The 22,395-nt window shown below is 41.6% G+C and overlaps 1 protein-coding gene across 1 annotated transcript in view; it reads left to right on the forward strand.

Moving 5' to 3' along the window:
• Window positions 1-22,395, forward strand: part of phldb1a (pleckstrin homology-like domain, family B, member 1a) — a 32,955-nt gene that overhangs the window by 9,951 nt on the left and 609 nt on the right. Inside the window, exons 6-24 of the mRNA XM_080435988.1 lie at window positions 1,789-1,919; window positions 2,016-2,267; window positions 2,575-2,730; window positions 3,593-3,730; window positions 4,913-5,041; window positions 6,227-6,382; window positions 6,622-6,732; window positions 10,630-10,722; window positions 11,244-11,390; window positions 12,237-12,368; window positions 12,726-12,884; window positions 13,283-13,426; window positions 14,526-14,639; window positions 14,760-14,829; window positions 16,071-16,218; window positions 17,119-17,209; window positions 17,568-17,714; window positions 18,371-18,590; window positions 21,545-21,630. Coding sequence (XP_080292114.1) covers window positions 1,789-1,919; window positions 2,016-2,267; window positions 2,575-2,730; window positions 3,593-3,730; window positions 4,913-5,041; window positions 6,227-6,382; window positions 6,622-6,732; window positions 10,630-10,722; window positions 11,244-11,390; window positions 12,237-12,368; window positions 12,726-12,884; window positions 13,283-13,426; window positions 14,526-14,639; window positions 14,760-14,829; window positions 16,071-16,218; window positions 17,119-17,209; window positions 17,568-17,714; window positions 18,371-18,590; window positions 21,545-21,630 — 2,624 coding nt within the window. The remainder of the gene's footprint in view (window positions 1-1,788; window positions 1,920-2,015; window positions 2,268-2,574; window positions 2,731-3,592; window positions 3,731-4,912; window positions 5,042-6,226; window positions 6,383-6,621; window positions 6,733-10,629; window positions 10,723-11,243; window positions 11,391-12,236; window positions 12,369-12,725; window positions 12,885-13,282; window positions 13,427-14,525; window positions 14,640-14,759; window positions 14,830-16,070; window positions 16,219-17,118; window positions 17,210-17,567; window positions 17,715-18,370; window positions 18,591-21,544; window positions 21,631-22,395) is intronic.

The raw sequence follows: 22,395 nt of genomic DNA on the forward strand, positions 1-22,395 counted from the left end.
AGATTGAAAGTGTATTCATCTTTTTTACAGTAATAAATAACGTTTCTGGCGACATGTTGTTGCTTTCCAAAATATCCTCAGGCATTATAGGACCCAAAGGGGTGTCGCTAAAACAGACTACTAAAATGAACGTTTCACAGTGAGACTTTAATATGACTTTTCTTTGATTTCTACATGATCATACAGTAGTTTAAACCACTAATTTGAAAATAATGAGTTGTCAGTCAAAAAGAATGATCTCTTTGTGACAGTAGTTTCCTCTGCTTGCTACTTGCTGGTTCTGTGGACAGGAAGGTCCCACCCTGCCAATGCCAGCTAGCAGTTTGCTTAGACAATTACTGCAGGTCTGTGGATTTTCCATCTTGGCCTGCCACTATGCCTTCTAAACAACATTACATTTAGAATAGTGTTGTTTGCACAGACCCCTCCACATTGTCTGCTCAACTCCCACTGGATCAAGTTATAATTCATTCTCACCTCGAGCAATAGCAAGCAACTGAGGATGATGAATAGCTTTGTTTACTCACAAACTGTACCCATCTCTATTGCTTCAGAGCAAAGTCAGCAAAGCATACCATATTAGATCCTGAGAGCCACAGGCTTGTTTGGGCCTAGATTTGAGTAGTTAATATGAAATCAGAGGAGCTTGGCCTCTTAAATCAGGCCTGATGAGACAACATTTATTTAGGATATTTATTTTCATATATTCTGCCAAACCATATAATTCTCTAAAAGCTTAGATCCAGTAAACAAAATGATAGAACGACAGATTTTGATTTAGTTTCTTGACAGATTTATTTGAGGTATAATAGCCATTTAGCACAGCCTGTGTTATTGTTACCTACCTGCCCTGTTATTTTGCTGGATAAAAGTACTATAAATCAATTTATGAAATATACAGTAGTGACAAGAGAATATATAGACTGAGCAGAGACACAACCTATCATTGGCAAATGAAATAAACAAAGCCACTGAAAAGAATGACAACATCAGAGACGCAGTCAGGCTTTAAAATGATCACACAAGCACCAAGGGCAGCAACTAAAGCAGCTCTGATCCCAGAGTTAAGAGCAAAATGAGTGTTGATGAGGGGTTTGCGGTATCATGTGGTGCAGTCGGTAGCTATCCATCCATTTCTATTTACTGTAAGTGAAAACTGGCAGAAAAAGACTCTGTCACAGACCTTGTCACAGACAGGCAAGTTGCTCTAAGAGCAACTTGTCTGTCTGTGATCCACTCATACAGCACCGACGAAGGTCCTAGGCCCGAAACATTTGCTGCTTTTTTGCACCTTTCACTTTGAGCACAGAGCACTTTATGGACTTTATTTACTGTAAGTGTAAGTTGTCATTTATTGCAGTATTGTCCGTGATTCCCAAACTTTTAAATAGCCATAGCCCTTGGCTGCGGACCCCCATTGCGAAGTTATGCCCAGGACAGACAGACACACACACACTCACACACACACACACACACACACAGAGATTCCATAAATGTATATTGTCCTCTCCTTTCCAATTGAAATTGGCATCCCTGGTGTCCCACATGTGTTATGTTGGCGTTTGACTGTCCTCTACAGCCAACACCCCCCCCCCCCCCCATGTATGATGTAAGTGCAAAATGGCTGCCGTGTGAATATGGTCAGTAATCAGTTCAAACTCCATGTGGCTCACTTTGTGTATGAAGTCTGTGACAGAAGTCAATCCAACTCATTGCCCATCTCTGAGCGTGCCAAATACTAGTGTCTAGGCATGCTCTAGTACGATTCTGTTTTCATATGCTGTACAGTACTCGCCCTGGCAGAGGGTATTACACGCTCCATGCTGAGGCGCAAATCACGTCAACTTCGCCATGTTCTGCTATCAGGTTACAGCTGGCTGCTGCCAACGGCTGACCGACAGCTGCTTCAAAGGGACAATGTCATGCAAGGACATTTCAGGCCACTCAGGAATAGGATCTACATTGTATGTGGCCGTGTTAACCCCTCGTCTCCATTCCTCCTTCCCCTCCCGTAGGAGCGAAAGAGGCTGGAGTCCATCCTGAATCTGTGTGCCGGATACAACCAGGAGGACAGGCCAGAGGAGCTGGGCCAGACGGGGAGGGCAGGGCTGTTCCCTGGGATGAGGGAGGGGCATGCGAGAGGCACCTGCCCAGAGTCTGGAGGTGGACCGTCTGCTCAGGGTGGAGAAAGGGCTCAGAGGCGGAGAGAGTGTGACGAGGAGTACCAGAGAGAAGAGTCCAGCAGTACGGAGAGCACCCATCAAGAGGTGAGATACAGAACACTGACACTCTCTCTCAGTATGCACACACACACCATGTACTCTCTCTCTCTCTCTCTCTCTCTCTCTCTCTCTCTCTCTCTCTCTCTCTCTCTCTCTCTCTCGCTCACACACACACACACACACACACACACACACACACACACACACACACACACACACACACACACACACACACACACACACACACACACACACACACACACACACACATTTTTTTACATAGTTATTTAAATGTCCAAAATAGGGATTCCAGCGTTAAAGTGATCAGCTAAGTTTGTGTTGCTTGTAACAGCAGTGTGAAGAGCTGTTGGGATATGTAATGCCTGGAGCCAGCAGCCAGGACCAGGTTCACCTGGAGGATGAGAGGAACATGGCTCTGTCCAGAGTGGACCAACTGAAACACACAGTCACTGAGCTGGAGCAGCAGATACAGGAGACCAGACAGGAGGTCAGAGCACACACACACACACACACACACACACACACACACACACACACACACACACACACACACACACACACACACACACACACACACACACACACACACACACACACACACACACACACACACACACACACACACACACATACACACAGGCACCACGAACAATAACAATCATACTGTAGCTAACAAAACGTCTCTTGGATCAAATTACTGTTGTGTATCTGGTGAAGGGATTGTTTGCAGGTTCACCTCTGAGTTGATGTGTTGTTCAGCATTTATTTAGTTCACTGCTGTGCAACATAATGCTATTACATCACGTGTCATGTAAGTCAGATTAGCTTCACCTCAAAAGCACCATAGCATTCTAATATAAATGGTGCAAATCTTTGATTTCTCCATACTGAATTAACTGAAGAGCTTATTTCACAAACAATGTAGTTATTTTACCACTTAATTACCATTTTATACTTTTGAAAGTTTTACAATTGTTTTTGGAAAATATTTTATTTATATTTATTTTCTTTCTTTTATTTTCTTTATTTTCTATATTTTCTATATATTTTTTTCTTATTTAATTTTAATTTTATAATATTCGCCTATAATCAATGACATGGCCAAGATAAGATAAGCTAAGATAAGATTATAGATAAGATATGTTTATTGTCATTTTATATATAAAGAATAAGTAAAAGCCTTTGTTTGGCAACAACACACACATAGCAGTCATCAAGTCATAAAAGTCCATTATAGGGACAAATAGGAATCCCAGGGTTAATGTGCTTAATTGAGATCTTTTGTTTTTGTTTGTTGTTTATCATGGCTGCTATCTATGAAGTGATTGTAAAACGGTTCCAAACCCCAGGTGGAGATGGAGCGAGCTCTGCTGCAGGGCGAGAGCCAGGCGGAGCAGGAACAGGTGGAGGTGGAGAATGAAATGATCGCTCAGCTGCAGCTCCAACTCAGCCAGCTGGACAAGACCACCCAGAGAGAGAAGAGCAAGGTGGGCACGCAGGGCAGGATGCAAACAGTAAACATAGCCCAGTCTGCACCGTCCGTCACACAAAAACACACACACACACACACACACACACACACACACACACACACACACACACACACACACACACACACACACACACACACACACACACACACACACACACAGACAGACAGGAGTGTGCATGAGAATGTACAGCACGCTAAAACAGTTAAATCCTCAGTGTTCATTTACCCATTTGTTGCTCTGAGGGTGTGCACATGTAACCAAATGGACCCTTACATGTACTGTATGTGCATTTGAACACGCGTGCATGAATACAGATGGTCTGCAATGACGTGGGGGGGAGTGGAAGGCATACAAATACAACCTCCTGGGATAACAACCAAACCAATTCAAACCATATAGCATTACTTTGTTCCAGTGTAAATGACCACCATGAAATCTCCACATGAGCTTGATGTCATACCCCCACAAGAAGTAAATGTACGACTCTATGATACTGTATACAATGACAAGTTAATTTAAATGACAAAAACATACCGTTGACCCTATAACTGAGACATGCACTGACTCGTGGCTTTTGCAAACTGTTCTGACCCTATACCCACTGTTTTTAGGTCTGCTAATGCCGTTTATGTAGTCGTTGTTTTTTTGTGTGTGGATGTGATTTCATTCATTGTATTGATCTAAAACAGTGATGTCAAACTCGTGATCCGCGTGATCTAAAACATATACATTCCCAGTTTTCCTTCTCATATTTTAATGCTACTGAATTGATTGAAGCCTGGCTGTCCATAACGCCCTGACCTCTAACCTCTGCTTCATTCATCATATATTATACTTAACATGGAACGCTTGGCTGCATGTATTTGAGATTGCATTTGTGTTTTGTTTTGTTTTTCTCCCTGCATTGGCACGTGTGCATCTGTGTGTGTGTGTGTGTGTGTGTGTGTGTGTGCGTGCGTGCGTGCGTGCGTGCGTGCGCGCGTGCGTGCGTGCGTGCGTGCGTGCGTGCGTGCGTGTGCGCGCGCGTGCATGTGCATGCGTGTGCGTATGCGTGTGTGCGCGCGTGTGGCTGTGTGCACGTGAGCGTGTTGTGTGTGTGTTTGTGCATGCGTGCGTGCGTGACTGTGTGTGTGTGTGTGTGTGTGTGTGTTTATATGTGTTTTACGTGTGTTTTAGGGGAGGGCTAATGTGTCGGCTGAGCGGCAGCTCCTGGACAGACAGAGGGAAGAGTACAATGAGCTGAAGAGGCAGTTTGATAAGTGTGCCTTGTCTCTAAGGGAACAGTTGCAGGAGCGACTCTGCAGGGTCAGTGTTCTCACACAGCAGCCCACTGGCTGGCAACAGTGAGTTATACTACACCTAGTGACAGATAGAAACGCAGGCCCCGCTAAAGCACTGACTTACATAGTTGCGCATGGGGTCACAGGTAACCGGAAGAGTGGGCACCTGAGAAGTCTGGGCACCTCAATGTTAAATTGACTATTTTTTCCAAAATGTACAAAAATAAAGAATAACTGTATGCTTTGTAAAATGGTCTGAAATAAGGTCAAGTAATGTGTACATGATTTGAACATTATTGAACATTTTGTCATTTAAGGCTTAATATTTCATTATGGCAAAAACAATAAGTTGACAGGTAAATTTAGGTCTGATAAGGATGTACCGTGCATGTTCAAATCATGTACCTTTCTACATTATTTCTTACCATTTTCCAATGCATACTTTTATTCTTTACTTTTTCACGTTTTGGAAAACATTGCCGATTTCCCAGATTGCCCAGACTTCTCAAGGTGCCAAGTTCAACTGCTCCAATATCTGTTACGCACCAGAAATTGCCAATCTACAAGCTCAGAACGCATCACAGCGCAACGCGTTGTGAACTTGTATTTCCGGTACTCTACACCTGTGTGCAACTATTTGAAGAATAAATCAGGCTTAACATTAGCGCTGTTTGATGCACTCCAAACAGAGCTAATGATAGTTTGCTTATTGTGCACTTCTACTTCCCCTGCTGGGGTTCTCTTTTTACTTCAAAGCTGATGGCACATTTTTAAGGTTCATATTAGCTCTTTGCATGTTTGTGAGATATGAATAGACACTGCGTATGTGCCACTTCTCGTGGTTACTTCGTCTCTCTTACCTACTCGGTCTGGATGCTGGGGAACTCCCTATTTGCAAGTACTAATGCTAAAGTACTAATGCTATTACCACTCAGCACCCCGCCTCTAAGAGCCTGCTAGTTGCTTGCATATTAATCTTCATCATGAATGACGGCCATCTTTTGTGAACATTACACTGTCACATTTGGCAATAAGGACAATGGTAAAGTAAGGAGTATTTTCCTATAAATATTTGCTCTCTCTTCAGCGTGTTCCAACAGTGTGAATATTCTGTGTGTGTTTGCCTGCGTGTGTGTGTGTGTGTGTGTGTGTGTGTGTGTGTGTGTGTGTGTGTGTGTGTGTGTGTGTGTGTGTGCGTGTGCGTGCTCAGGAGGCTGAAGCTCTGGAGAGTAGGACCAAACAGTTTGAGGATCTGGAGTTTCGTCAGCTGGAGGAGGAGAGCAGTCTGGAGGAGAGGAAGGAGCTGCAGACCTCCCAGCTCCTCCAGGAGCGAGCTGAATACCACCGCAGTGTGAGCCACAGGAAGGTGGCTACATCCAGACAACAATTCACTTTTATGTTTCTAAATATACAGTACACTGACAAAAAGCTTTTTGAATATCGTTCTCTCTTCCAGTTTGGCACATTTTGAAAATAAATAAATAATAATTCTTACACAACAAAGAAAAAAAGAACAATGAAACATCAGTGCAGCATACTGTCATACTGTGCGTGGCCGTGACATTGGTGACAATAAGATGTTGATGTTGATTGATTACCCTCCAGGAGAGGATGGCAGCTCTGGATGCTCAGGCCAAACAGATGGGACTGCAGGCAGCTCAGGAATGTGAGAGAATGGCTAAAGACAGAACCCTGGCCCTGCAGCTGCTGCAAAAGGTGACAATCCTTTATTTTACTTGCATGGACCCTGACAGGTCCATTTTTTTCTGATATCTTGTGTGGTGCTCATGGATTGATGGTCACCATCAGGGCCGGATTACCCATAGGCCGTTGGGGGCGAGTGCCCTGGGGCACCAGCCAATGGGGGCTACCAAAACATTTATTTTTTATTTTTTATTTTTTTTAAATAACATAACCTTAACATAACCCTAACCCTAAAACCGAAATAAAGTAACCAAAAACCGAAAAGAAACTTAACAAAATCCGCCAATTTGTTTGCGCGAGTGCACGATTTCGGCGCCCGCGCGCTTTGCGCGTGGGCGCGCGGGGGGCACCTCAACTTCAGGTCGCCCTGGGGCACCACATAGTGCTAATCCGGCCCTGGTCACCATGGCTATCTACCAGTTAACCTCGCATCACCAGTCTTTCCACCTCGGAGGAAAGCCTGGTGTCTGTTACTAAAGGCCCATATGATCCGGTCTAGGCCACGCCTACTGAAAAAGAAAAAAGAAAAAAGAATCCTGTTTCCGGATTGTCGCGATCCGGTTTTGCGGTGCCGCTTTGTTTTGGTTCCCCAATCCCTATTTAAATGGAATAGAATTTCCCCGTGGGATAATACGGATAATACAGACGCTAAATAGTCTCCGGAAAGTACACTCACATTTATATTTAAAAAATAAGCTAAACTACGCCGCATCAAGGATTTTATAGGACGGACCTATTTTGGGGTGAGACGTGTTTCCGGTTTGTCGCGATCCGGTCGCTGATGACGCGGATGACGTAGAGCTCCCGACCGGATCATATACCCGACAAGGAATGGTGCCCAGGCTATCTACCAGTAAGACTGGTGAAGTGCAGACAGCCAAGCCAGTCTTTAGTTCTTTAACCTCTTCAACCCTATATGCTTTGTTGTACATCTAATAGCTAAAATAGTCTACAAACTAGTCTAATCTGCAAACTCACAAGCTCTGTGAGCTTGCAGATCAGCTATTTTCACAGAATATTTGCCTCTTTTCGCAGATTTTATTTTGCCGAATGTTCGCATTCTGTAACTATGATTGCCCAGAATAGGGAGGCTAGGGTTCATTTGGTTAAAGGGGTGTACGTTAAAGATGGAGTGCCATGATATTTTTCAACCCTAAAACCTGATCATAAGGTATTATTATTATGTAAGGATTTTTTTCAACAAAAAAAAAGTGTACAGTAAGTGTTAAAATGTTGTTTTTATGTAGACACACCCACCAGTGCATTAAGTATACCTGGTTCTCACCTTAGCACCTCCTCCACCACCTTAGCACCACCCACCTGTCCTAGTCCCTCCTCCTCATGCCCACACCTGTTGTGTTATGATAATGAGGGGGAGGGTGTGGGCTTTGTGATGTCACTAAAGCGCTGTTTCTCTATTGGCACGTTTGACCCTCAAGGTTTCAGCCTCCAGGAAGAAACTCCAAATAGTCAGAGAAGACATAAAACACCATAAAAACACCACCGGGGGGCTTAATGAAGTTCTATCAACCTCATAAGCCAGATTCCAAACCCGAAAATCTCGGCCACTCGCTCACTCCCACTCGGTCACTCCGACTCCAAACCGGATGTGCTAAATTCCAATTACTCAGTTGCTTCTTGGAGGAGGCGAGTGGAGTCGAGTGGAGGAGCCGAGGAGGCATTTAGCGAGTGTACATCTAGTGTAGGCTCGACCACTCTCGTCAGCTCCTCCGCGGCAGACTTCCGCATCACGTGTACACGTTTTTTTTGTTTTTTCCCTTCTCCCGTGACGTATACATGGTCCTCCTCCACATGTGGCCACACAAACAATGCTTGAAACCCGAAACCATGCCCCGAAAACACCGGCTGCCCCCCCCTCGCCCCCGCCGATCACTCGTTGCCCATCTCACACACACACACACACACACACACACACACACACACACACAGTGTAAATTAACTGAAAAGACGCAACAAGCCACTGGCTTTATTGCTTTGTATGATATAAGTATAATACAATTATATACATTGTAATATATTGTGCACACTTATACTGTCTCAAAAGCTGATAGTTAATTTCTCTCCGTGCATGCCTCAATGCAGTGCATGGACTATTATAAATTACTGTGACAAAGATTATGTTTAAAATAATGTATTGTATTTATATATAGACTGAATATAGGGTGACTATATTCTGAATTCCCCAAAAAGAGGACACTTTACGCTATTTAACCGTACTCATTCAATTCTGAACCGATTCTTAAATTTTAAAATTATCTATTTGCTGTGAAGGGTCTTCTTTCATGTCTATCAGTCATGATTTATTTCGCTATCAAACAATATCAAGCAAAATCACAAAATCGTCTGAGGTTTTTTCTTCTTCCCAGAAGTGGGGAGGATATCACCCAAACCCTCAAAACCCCGGACATTTGAAGGATTTTATAAAACCCCCCCAGACAGCCCCCCAAAAGAGTATATGTCCGGGTAAAAGAGGACGTATGGCCACCCTGCATGAATGATGTAATTCAGAGTCAGACATACTCTGTAATATACGGTGGCTGTTATACGCAGCAGTGCTGTGCGGGACTGCTGCGGGGGGTGGGGGGTCTGGGGACTGTACGAGCAAAAAGAGGGACGGGTCAGGATTTAATTCATAAATGTAAGTTTGCTCATCCTGGCGCTTCGTTCACTATTTCAGGAATAAATGGCTTTGCACAAAATGTTAACTATAAAGATAACAATGTGGCCATCCACATTGATGAATTGTCTATTCTATTCTGTATTATTCTATACCTGCATATTATTCTATGCATATATATTATTTTCATGGCAATGACAAGCTATATGATCGGCTCGGTTGGCTGTGTTGGCTGTGTTCCAGTAATCCAGCTGTGTGAGACGTCATAAGTGATCGCGGAATTTGCCGTCGCTTTGAAATGACGCGCAGCAAGTGCAGTCCGATCCCCTCCAGCTGGTCGGCCACTCGTCCTCGCAAATAATCCTCGGCTCCTCGCAGGGGCGGGGCTTAGGCGCGAGTGGAGGAAGCGAGGAGAGTGAGCGAGTGACCGAGCTTTGGGGAATGGAATCTGGCTATAGACACATGGAAAACAGAAAAAGTGCAAAAACATGGCACCACCTCTTTAAAATTGTTGTGTTAAATTGTATTATTAAAATAGCAGTCATTGCTATAGAGTGTTTCTTCAGCGGGGTCTCCCCATCTCTCCAGCTCTTTAGTAAACAGAAAATGCATTTACAGATTGAGATAGCAATTTTATACCATATATGAAGAAGAGGCTATGTACAGTATACTCGCCCCTGGGCTTTGTCTAAAAAACCTAATAAAAAGATTTTGAAAAGAGATAGCAATTTTATCCAATCAGGAGAGAGAATTCATACAGGATGAACAAGTGAAATTGGAAGTAATGACACAAAAAAGTGAGCAGACAAATTTTAAACAGCTTCTCTTCATAAAAGAAACTGGAGAGACTGTTACTAAACAAACACTCTGTAGCAATGATTACTATCAGAATATAGAGCTTTAACTTAACTTTTTATTTTTTGTTTAAACCAAAAAACATTACCTTTAATTCTATTTATGCATCGGTGACCGAATGCACACAATATAGCTATATTTCTATCTACTGCTATACATTATTCATACCTGACCAGCCCAGGCGCAGAGGGCCTGGTGTGATGTTATATCTTCTTTTATATTGTTATATATTTTTTAAATTAGTGTTACCCTACCACTTATTCTGTAGTCTCTACCGGGTAGAGGTAAGGGTATAGAGTCTACCCTTACCTGTGTCTTTGTTTCATCCTTACTGTGGTGCTGCTTTGACAGCTGAATTTCCCTCGGGTAGTAATAAAGGTCTATCCATTGTATCTATCTGTTACCTTGCATTCTAGGAGAAGGACAGGTTGTGTTCCCTGGAGAAGAGGTACCATGCTCTGACAGGAGGGAGAGGCTTCCCCAAGTCCCACAGCAGCAGCCCCAGAGAGGTGAGCAGGAGCCCACAATATCACAGCACAGTTACAACACTTTGTAACACACAGTTAGTACAAACCCTCTAGTCTAGACTTAGTAAACTGGACCTGAGTGAGCTCTGTACTTGGACCGTTTTTTTTTGTTTACACCAAATCTCTTTGCCAAAAATAGATAATAATATTTTTGGCTAATGTTCCCCCCAGAATATGAATGCTGGGGTTCAAGTGGCTAAACACTGTTATGTGTGGTGTTGTTATTATTATTAAAAGCTGGGCTACAATTGAGGCAACACTGCTTATAGTCAGTGCTGTAACTCAGATCAGCTGTTTAAACAGGAATCTAGGGCTGCAACTATCCATTATTTTCAGAGATTCAATCAATTACCTTTTCAATTAATCAAGTAATCTTGAAGCACATTTTTTAAATATATGTATTCATATATAAATGAATCAACACAAAAATCAATCCCCCCCCAATCAAATTTTATTTTTAACGATTGAACCGATTAGTTCGATTAACTGTTGCACCCCTACAGGAATCTCTTCACATCAGCGAGCCTGACCTCGTTAATGAGGAAGGCCTGCTTCCTAGCGCTCGCTCTTCTCCCACCTCCTCCTCCTCCTCCTCACACATCCCCTCCCCCGAACTCTGTCCTGAACCCTGTCCTGTTAGGCCACAAGAGGTAAACCACAACAAAACCCTCCTTCAGACTAGAGCCCGGCCGATATGTCCATCTGGCTGAAATACCGGTCATTATTTGACTTATTTTCATTACATCGGTATCTGCATTTATGTGTTTGAATAGGGCTTAAGCGTTTAAATAAAATAAAGTCTAGTTACATTTTGTAAAATTCGGTAGTCGCTGGTGTCGAACTCAAAATTCTGTCATTGGTCGGGCTCTACTTTAGACACAACCTAACAAATGTGTGACAGCCTGTTGTTCGTACACAGTAAAATCCTAACTCAGAGAGTTTGCTCACTAAAATGAATGAGCACGACAGTGTGATGAAGTGAAGAAAAAAAAAGGAATTATAACTAGTTTTTGAAAGATTGTGCTGCTGTGTTTTTAAAATTGCCTGAGCCTCAGTTTGTATCAAGTATAATCTACATAAATGGCATGGGTTCATTCTGCCCACCTCATACTGAGAAATATGTCATGTTATGTACAGTGTATGATGTATTAAAAAAAAATCCATGGAAATATAGGCCACAATAAATCTAAAATACATTCGAAAATATAATTCAAAAATCTTTTTAAAAACATTTATTTGGGCCAATTTGTGAACATTTTGAAATGTGAAATATACGTGATATTTATTTGTAAGTCACTTCATAGTTGCTGGATGATGTGAGAATGTGGGACATTAGTTGGTGCGAGGGAATGTGTAACTACAATGAATATTTACCTCAATGGCAGAGTGCATGTGAGTGGGGTTTGCAGTGTGAAGCGAATGCGAGTGAATCGTGTTTGGAGTATTTCTCCGGTCAGTCATTTTCTTTATTCCCTGTGCTCTGGCTGTTGGTTCAGGAGTACCTCAAGCTGTCTGATGTCTATAAGATGTATGGAAACGCTTCTGTCCTACCACACTCTCCTCCTCCTCCTGCTACTCTCCACTGCCTTTCCTTGGCCGTAACGTTAGCCCCGGGTCTGCCCAGTGAGGTAGAACCACCGCCTGCTCTCTTGCATTGTCCGTCTTTCAGTCACATATCTCTAACTTATGCCTAATTCATGCTCTGTCGTACGATGGTGCCACGGGCCGGAAAATAGACGATCTGTAAACTCACAACGCGTTGTGAGCTTATAGATCGGCTATTTTCAGCATACGATGAAGTATAAATCGGGCTGTACTCATTTTCTGTTTCTGCTCTCTTTCCCTATTTCACATGTCTGTGTGTGTGTGTGTGTGTGTGTGTGTGTGTGTGTGTGTGTGTGTGTGTGTGTGTGTGTGTGTGTGTGTGTGTGTGTGTGTGTGTGTCTTCATTGGACGGGTTGGTTGTTTTGTTGCTGATGATGAAGGAGTACATCACAGTCAGTCAGTTAAGCCAGATCTACAGGATGCAGATACATGGCTCCTCCCCTTCCTCCTCCATCCAGTCATTCCAGCTTCCTCCCCCTGACCCCTCCTTCCTGTGCCACTCAACTGCATGTGGCCCTCCCCCCTTGCTCGCTATGCAGGTGTGTGGTCCTTGCCTATCGCGTTCACGTATAACACCATTTTTCAACTGACTTTGCTTTCAATTCATTGGAAAATGATTCCTGCTTTTTCTATGTCTCTTTCTTAATTACTTTTAATTGCACAAATAGGAAAATATATTCTGTAGAAAAAGGATTCCTGCTTTATTATTATTGAAAAAACGTAATTTACCCTTTCAACTAGACTATGCTGTTCATTAAAAGCTAAGGTATCTGGTGAACTTTAAATGCTCTTCTTTCTTTGCCAGTGCAATCACCATAGAACAACACAGGCTTGATATCGTACTCTGAAGAATACTGTTACTGTCCCTTTCCCCTTTACTGCCTGCTTGGAATGCTGCTTTTTTTCTCCTTTGGCTGAACACTTTATATCATCTCAGAGCCAATCTGATGTGAGCAGGCAGGCCATGCCTGCACTGAACCTAGAGAGGTGGTACCAGGACATCATGGCTCTGGGAGAGATCCACCAGTTATGTCCTCCTCCATTACCTGCCAAGTCTCTTTCCACTCGCAGACAAGGGCAGGTAAATTCTCTCTCGCATGTCTCTTTTTCCTCTCTTATCTAACTGTGGTGTGGATGGGAAGATGCTAGATATGTGTATGGAACAGTCAATTATTTGGTTTGATTGGTGTTGACACACTGAGATGTCTTATGTGAACTTTTTGCTTTCTGTTTTCACTGGGCCGTATACTTCTATCCTTGCCTAACTTGTGATTTTTGGTATAGAACAATAACATAAATTGAATGATTCAATGAATTATGATTATTATGTAATTCATATTTATAAACATTAGACATTGTTTTGCTACATTTCTAGCTGGAAGTTCTCAACACCAACTTGCATGTTCTGTATTTATCAGTGGTCCTGCCACCTCAAACCTACCACATGTTAATAGTAGATGGCCTCTAGTGGGCAAATGAGTGAAATGCAGCCTATTACATTCCATTTATTTGTCACTCACCTATACAGGTATATAGTAGGCTAAAGGAAGCAAAGAAAACGTAGCAGCAGTGGGAGATGTGCAATAGCGAATGCTCACAATCGGGTGTGAATTTACGGTATTATTTGTACATCATCAGCGATAGCAGCAAGAAAACTTTAGCAGCAATGTGGGATGTACTGTACAATGGAATTGGGCGAAGGTTGTCCATTTTCCGTTCTTGTATGTCTGATCTCCTTCCCTGGTGGCGTTTTGGACAAAGAAGTGCCATCGTTATCTCAGCCAGGCCGATGCACCAGGAGGAAGAGATTATGTTTTTGCCCCTGTCCGTGTGTCCGTCTGTGGACAGCTAATCTCGGACACTGCTCAAAATTGGCTTATGGGAGGACTGGACCACTTCGTCACGCTCATGTCACTATGACTCAGCATAACCATATAAGGAGTTCCCAATGCAGCAGTAGAATCTAGCCCAAAATGTAATCACACATTGAGGGTCCCTCTAAACAACACAAAGCCAAAAGTGATTTCACTGGACTACAGATGCTACAAATGGTTATTTGTTGCAGAAAGCAACAGGAGATAAACTTGGACCCATTTAGAATGTGTCTGTACACCTACTGTATGTTTGTAGGTGTCTCTCAATCCAAGTGAGAAGAATATTTAACGCAGTATTATTTTCAGGTATTTCAGTGCAAACCAGATGGAGACATTGGACCGACAGCATCATACTCTCTTTTCAATAGTGTCGCGGGCCTGCCACACTCCAATGGAGTGGAGAAAAATGCATCCAAAAAGGTCAGTGTATTAATCACACACATCTGACAGAATGTGATCTCCCCCTCTTTTGTATTCAGCTTGAATTACTTCCTGTCATTATGTCTGATGTCTTCCTTGTGTGCTATCCTGGGTATGCAGCTGGTGCTAAGAGAACTGTCAAGTCTTCCAGACATGGACTCCAGGAAACAGTTAGCTCTGCAGATTAAAGGTAATGCTGTCCCTCAGGAATGAGCATTCGTATTGTATCACATTTAATGTCCTATATCGTTGACAGGCTAAAGGACATTACATGTCATTGTTTATTCACAAATTCTGGACACATATTGTACATAAATGTAAACCATTTTTGGTCCTTACTGGACAAAACTCAGTGATACTTGAAACGTGCTAGTTATAGATAATGCAGCCTTTTTCAAACCAAAAAGTATTGGTTATCATTAACAATTTAATGACTATGGAGACTTAAAAAAATAAAATAAGAGAAACATTTTTAAAAGAAAGTTGTGAATAGACAATGACATGTACTGATGCATAGACTAGTCCTTTTACCACATTAACCATGGTGTCCCTATTTCTATCAAAAGTCTTTTTCGACAATTATTTTTTAAGAATAAAAAAAGGGTTTCAATTGTTAAAGCCTCTTGCTCCTGGCTTTTTAATGGGAAAAGGGAAATAGTGTGTGGTCTGCCGGCTCTGCGTGTTGTCTATTGTGTACCAGGACAGACAACTCTGTCAGAAGACCAAAGTAGAATGGCATGTAAAGCAAAGGGCGGCAGAGACCCTCACAAGCACTAGAGGGCACTGCAATCCTTCCTCAACTGTGGTGGACAGTAACAAATTACATTTACTTGAGTACTGTACTGATGTTTTTTGGGCGGTGAAACCGCCCCTATAAGTGAGATTTGGAAAAATGTACATTTTCCTGCACATTAGCTAGCAAGACACCGCCCACTTCACACAGGGTGTGATTCTTTTTTGAGTATTTTCATTTTGGATAGTTATGACTTTCACCCCAGTACATTTCAAAGACAAATATTGTACTTTTCACTCCACTACATTTCTAGGAAGGAAAAAAGGTACATTATGAATTAACCACTTAAGCTTTATTTCAAATATAGGGAAATTAGCAGATCTACAATATCTACGTGTCGCAACATGATGCTGCTATTTTCTCTATTATGTTTTTTTTTCTTTTGGGGCGGGGGGAATGTCACTGCATCTCACTGCATTGATATAAAAAAAAGAACATACTTTGTAATTTGTACTTTTTTGAATACTTAAGTATTTTTAAAAGCATGCACTTTTAAATACTTAAATATCGTATTTGACAGAGCAACTTTCACTTGCAGTTGAGTAATATTTGTCAGGAGCGTATACTTTGACTCAAGTACTTGGCCACAGTCATTTGTCCACCACTGTCCCTCAAGAAATCCTTTTGGTCACACACAGGTCCTTCCCCTATGGTCCATCACTCCATTCTACACCACCAGATGCCGTCTAGTGGCAGCCAGGCGTACGACACCCTCAGCCTGGAGAGCTCAGACAGCATGGAGACCAGCGTTTCCACTGGCAACTCCAACGCCTGTTCGCCAGAAAGGTGAGCGTCTGGGAAGGAAGACGAGGCTTCTGGCTCTGTTTCCATGGGAACACTCAAGTCTGCCTTGTCTCCCTGAAGAAGGGTCACTGTGCTTTGTTCCCCCGACAACATGTCTGCTGTCTTGACTAGTTGTTACGCTGCCTGTTGCCATGACAACGTTTTCAAGTTTTTCAATGTTTCACAAGAAAATAGTTTGCTAACATTTAGTCAAAATGTACTGTAAGCCGGTTTGCTGGTTTCACTGCGTAAGGGGCTCTAAACACTTTTTACAGTTAGTTTTTTCAGGCACATCTATATATCGTCGCTGTTGGGCGGAAACCTTGTAGTTGTATCTCTATATTTAACTTTTTTGTTTTTTCCCGTCAGTTAATGCTATACTTGGTCACTAGTGTCACACAAAAGTAGCAAATATAGCCCATATCTACAAAACACGTAGTATCACAATTTTCTCAATCAAATTTCTCAATTTTCACCTGACAGCTACAAAGTGTTTATTTTCTTGTCCAGCCTTGTAGTGCAGGTGTTGCAGAGTGGCCCTGCCTGGAGGCCAGAGGCCTAGCTGCCTTGGCCAGGGGGGGAGTCCCCTTTGGGTGAGCGGGAAACATTTAGTTTCCCATGTGGGAGACTCAGATTTTAAGTCGGGTGAATGTAGCAGAGCAGCCCTACTTGTAGCCCAGAAGTCTAATATCTCCGTTGACCAGAGGGGAGGGGAATTCCCCTTTAGATGAGCGGTTTGGTTTCCCAAAACAGGAGACCCAAGTTAGAATCCAGGTGGTTACACATGCCTCCTCAGATATTAACTGTGTGTGTGTGTGTGTGTGTGTGTGTGTGTGTGTGTGTGTGTGTGTGTGTGTGTGTGTGTGTGTGTGTGTGTGTGTGTGTGTGTGTGGTGGGGTGCAGTGGCTGTGGGCTCGAAGCCCAGAGGATAGAAGACATGGAGAAGATGTTAAAGGAGGCTCAGCACGAGAAAGCCCGGCTGATGGAAAATCGGGTGAGTTCCCAGCAGCGTTTCCCCCCCGAAAGCCCCATAAATGGTTTCCATTTGTATTAAACTAAGTAAAGACCTGTGTTTAAGGGGCTGAAAATCGCAGAGGATTATTTTACATCAACAACAAAAAAAACTACTCCTTAAGAAGCTGTTTGTATACACACATCAGGGACAAATTAAATACAAACCCCCTCGATCGGGACTTCATTTCTCATGTGTCGACTGCTGACGCTGAGGCACTTTGTTTTGCAATATTTGTCTGCCATTAACTCTCCTTATCCCTCTTTACTCTCCTATTTCTTCTCCTCATCTCCCCATCTCTTCTCCCCTCTCCTCTCCTCTCCTCTCCCGCTGCTCCCAGGAGAGGGAGGTGCAGGCTCGGCGGCAGATGTTGGAGGAGGAGCGGAGGAGGCGCGAGGAGGCCGAGAGGAGACTCGAGGACGAGACGACACACAGACAGAGGCTCGTGGAGGAGGAGGTGAAGATGAGAGAGAAGCACTTCTCCCAGGTCAGTGGCACAGCAGGACAGATGGGTGAAAAGAAGAAAGAGGGGAAGGGGGGAGGGGGGAGGGGGGAGGGCATTGGAGGTGAGGATGAGAGACTGAAAGAGACACCAAAGAGCGGAATGAGTATGAGAAGATCAGAAGAGCACAGAGAAAGCAGGTGGAGATGGAAGGAGGGGAAGGGAACATGAAGAAAGAATGGAAAGGGGGAGTAGAAGTAGAGCAGCAGAAAATTGTGGGCTCAATGTAAAATATATATAATCTACATAATATATAATATGTCATAGCGTGGCACAGAGTGCCGCGCTACGAGCTTGTAGATCTGCTATTTTTGAAAAATCGTGAAGATTTGTGCAAATCTTTGAATATATATTTTTAAAGCGAACATTTGTAACTCAAATCTTTGCTTCTGGGGGTCCCTGGAACAAAATATTTTGAGGTGGGGGTCTGCGGCCAAATACATATCATTTTGGGGGTCCTTGACATGAAAAGGTTTGAGAACCACTGATATAGCAACATCGTTTTTTTTTTTAAACTGTTAGGATTTAGAAGACATTTTGTAGAATCGGGCTCAGGTCTTAATGGGTTAACATGCACCAGATCCAATTTACCACAATCACTTGTACATTAAGCTTTTTTCTCTATTTTTTTTCATCTGCAGGCCCGTCCGATGACGCGCTACCTGCCTAACAGGAAGGAGGAGTTTGACCTGCGTGCTCACGTGGAGTCATCGGGTCACAGCATAGACACCTGCCCCTATGTCATCCTCACCGAGAAGATGTGCAAGGGCCATTTGGTCAAGATGGGGGGCAAGATCAAGTCGTGGAAGAAACGCTGGTTTGTCTTTGACCGCCTCAAGAGGAACTTCAACTACTACGTTGGTGAGGCCCCCCGCATTTAAGCGGATTAAAAGCGCTGCGATACCTCAACAGTTAGATTTTTAAAAGCAAAAAAGCTTCTTATTCTTACTTATTTTTAGAGAAAACCTTTCTCTACCATTGAATGAAGAAAAAAACCAAAATGATATTAATATAAAATATGTAAATATATTTATTTATTTAAAAGAATGCATTCACCTTGATCTTAAATCAAATCTGTACAGTTTATTAACTATGGTCACCCCCAGGGCATGCAGTCTTGTCTGGCACTTGTTATCAAAGCCTCATCAAAGACACAAAACAAAACCTGAGCTTTTTTTTCTGTTTGCTACATGCCTTAGAATGAGTTAATTAACGCTCAGACCCTCAGTGCTCTAAACGCTAGGCAGCATGTCTGTGGGTTTAGTGACATCAAAGCTTTATTATGATTCTCCACAAATCACAAACATTCTGCTTGGCTTGGTTTACACAGGCTTTGTTTTCTATGATTAAATTGATCACTGTAGTGTGCAGAACATTCCAAAGTACTCGTTTATACATTTTGACCTTCCATGTGAAAAGGTTGCCAGCACTCCCTCAGGCAATGGTACATTTACTTAAGTGCTGTACTTAAGTACAATTTTGAGGTATTTATACGTTGAGTATTTCCAATTTCCAATACTTTTACTTCTACTCCACTACATCTCAGAGGCAAATATTGTACTTTTACTCCACTACAATTATTTGAAAACTTAAGTTACTTGTTACTTATATAAATTATTATATTATAAAACACACATTAACCATTTTAGCCCTATTTTATACGTAGGCTATTTGAAAATAGCAGATCTACAAGCTCACAACGCGTCGCATCGTGACGCGTTGTGAGCTTTTAGATCTGCTATTTTCAAACATTTTAGTACTTTTACTTTTGGTACTTTAAGTATATTTTGATGCCAATACTTTTGTACTTTTACTCAACTAACATTTTGAACACAGGCCTTTTACTTGTAACGGAGTACTTCTACATTGTGGTATTGATACTTTTACTTAAGTAAAACATTTCAGTACGTTTTTCCACCACTGCTCTCAGGTCAGACGTGTTGTTCTAGCGAAAATCATTTCTTACTTCCAAGGGTTGTGCAAATCTACACCAAACTGTAAAGCCATGATTATTGGGTCAAGACCTCTCTCTCATACTGTATGTGTATATACAATAAGATGGATTCAACATAGCTAATTGAGTCTATTTGGAGCTCAATCTTTAAGATCGTGTGTATCCTAATTGAAATTGATTTGAAATTCATCACACTGATAGTACATCAGACTGATAGGAGCAATCAACTTTCCAAATGGAGCATTAGCATATTTTGAGAAATTAACTTGTATGTCCAAAACCGTTACTTTTCAGGAAAAGGAAAAAATAAACTGTGTTCCAATGGACCGAATGTAGTTATTATGTAGTCACTCACAGCTATTTAATACAGACAGTCTTTCAACTTTCAACCATGTCATTATAGGCAAGAAAATGTCACATATGTTTGCTATAAAAATAAATTAAAAAATGCAAAAACAGCTGATCTACAAGCTCTCAACTCAAAAAGTTGTGAGCTTGTAGATCACTTGTAGTCTACGTTTGCAGAACACTTCATATGCTGAAGTATAAAAAAATGCCATTAAATGGAGAAAAAAAAAAGTTTATAAAAACATTTAAAAATAAGATGAAGTATGGAGATACAAGGTTTCTGCCCGACAACGGTGATATCCTTATCACTGAGCCCCTCGTTCTCTCTGCGTCTCTTTTTACTCAATTGCCTAGCCTTTTCACCCCCTCACTCCTGATGAAGATCATGGTGATGATGATGATGAAATAAGATGCAATACCCTCTCAAGATGTGTTTTTCTTGGGGAGGAGGCTAGCTCCTGGCTTCTTCAGGACTAACGAAACAAAACGCAAATTTCAAAAACATTTATCTCATTACTAAGCAGATTTGGGCGTGCGGGAACGGGGAAAGCAGAAGACAAAATGTGGGACGGATTTCAAAAGAATGTCTTTAATTGTTGCTGGATGTTTGTTTTATTGCCGGTCTGGAAAAGATGAAAACAAGAAACGCTGTTTATTTGAACAAGAGCAAAGAATTCAAAAACATATTTTTTTTAGACTTGTTTTCCAGTGCAAGAGATGTTGGACAGGAGGGTGTGATGTTCTATATCTCAGAGAGGCCTCTGGCACAACCCCCATTTAATATCACCCAAAGAATGATGTATCCTAATTATCTGACATTGGGTTCATCCTTAAAGCATCCTCAGAGTTCTCTGGAACACAATCACTTAAACGCCTCAATCTGGTGCAACAGTAGAATTTGGAGTTGGCTCCCATGGAAGTGGTCTTAAGATCTGCTTTACATTATGGTCTTGAACCAAGGGATACACTTTAACATCCATGAAAAAGATCTCCATTTACAGTATTACTTGGAATTAAGAATGAAACTCACAAGAAAAGAAAAAGAAAAAAATGATTGGGACCAAAGTAAAAATTTTACTGAGCAACCTTCACTTTGAATAATATAATAATATTTGAGTATTTACAGTTAATTTGACTCAAGTGCTGACTTGAGTACTTTGTCCACCACTGTGATTGTTATACTGTTACTTGTAAGTATCAGTCCTCGCTCTGTCAGACTGTCGTGGTGTTGCTGCATCAGTCCAAGACATAATATCGGGCACACAACTCGTGTCTCTATAATATATTTATTTTATTTTCATGTTTTTGTTTTGTAAATGAATGCCCTACTTTGTCATACGGTGTCAAGCAAAATAGCCAATCTACATTGTCAGCTTGTATATTGGCTATTTTAGCTATAAAACAAATAATAATAATAAGTGAAAGTGAAAGCTGTTATGTCTGTCTGTGGGTTTTATAAATATTGAACCCAAAAAAGTATTAACTAGAGCTTTTTTTTGTCCTTTTCTCGCAGATAAGCATGAGACCAAGCTGAAAGGACTCATTTACTTTCAGGCTATTGAGGAAGTCTATTACGATCACCTACGCAGCGCCACTAAGGTATAGAACACTCATCTTTTACAATACAAATTTTACCTTCATATTTTGTAATACCTGATTAAGCAGAATGGATGTTCTTACATTTATGTTATTATCTTACATGTTATTAGTCATGGAGCAAAGCTATTTTCTACAGTAGAGTAGTACATCAATAAAAGCAAAAACTGACAAATTAAATTTCTACTTCACAAATTCTAATTCACAAATGTTATTTTGATCGAAATCAAAAGATTAGTATGTAAGTCCTCAACAAGAGCAGCATGTGATGAACTAAACAATATTTTAATAAAGGTGACGCACTATGGAGTCCAGTTATTATTGTTTTATTGCAAATTGCTGTTCATGCCACTTGTATACTGCAGTGGTTTTCAAATGTTTTGTTCCCAAGGCACATCAATGGGCAAGTCAGAATCTCAAGGCACACCTGTATTTGTAATAATAATAATAATAATAATAATACATTAAATGTTCAACTATGATGGCATGCCAAAAATAGGAACACCAGGTTTAAAGTGGTAATAATAATAATAATAATAATAATAATAATAATAATAATAATATTTACAAAATAAAATTGGGTATATAATTTGCCTCCGTATTGGGAAATGAGTGCCCATCAAGTCACTGAAAAGCAAATCATAGCTTTTTTTATATATAGCTGTATAGAATAATATGTGATTGTCACAAAATTCCTCGGCACGCGTGGACCTCGGCACACTGTTTTGGAACCACAGTTACACTGGGTGCGTTCGGAAATGCGCACTG

Source organism: Gymnoscopelus braueri (assembly GCF_963280865.1).
Source record: "Gymnoscopelus braueri genome assembly, chromosome: 8".
NCBI classification, from domain to species: domain Eukaryota; kingdom Metazoa; phylum Chordata; class Actinopteri; order Myctophiformes; family Myctophidae; genus Gymnoscopelus; species Gymnoscopelus braueri.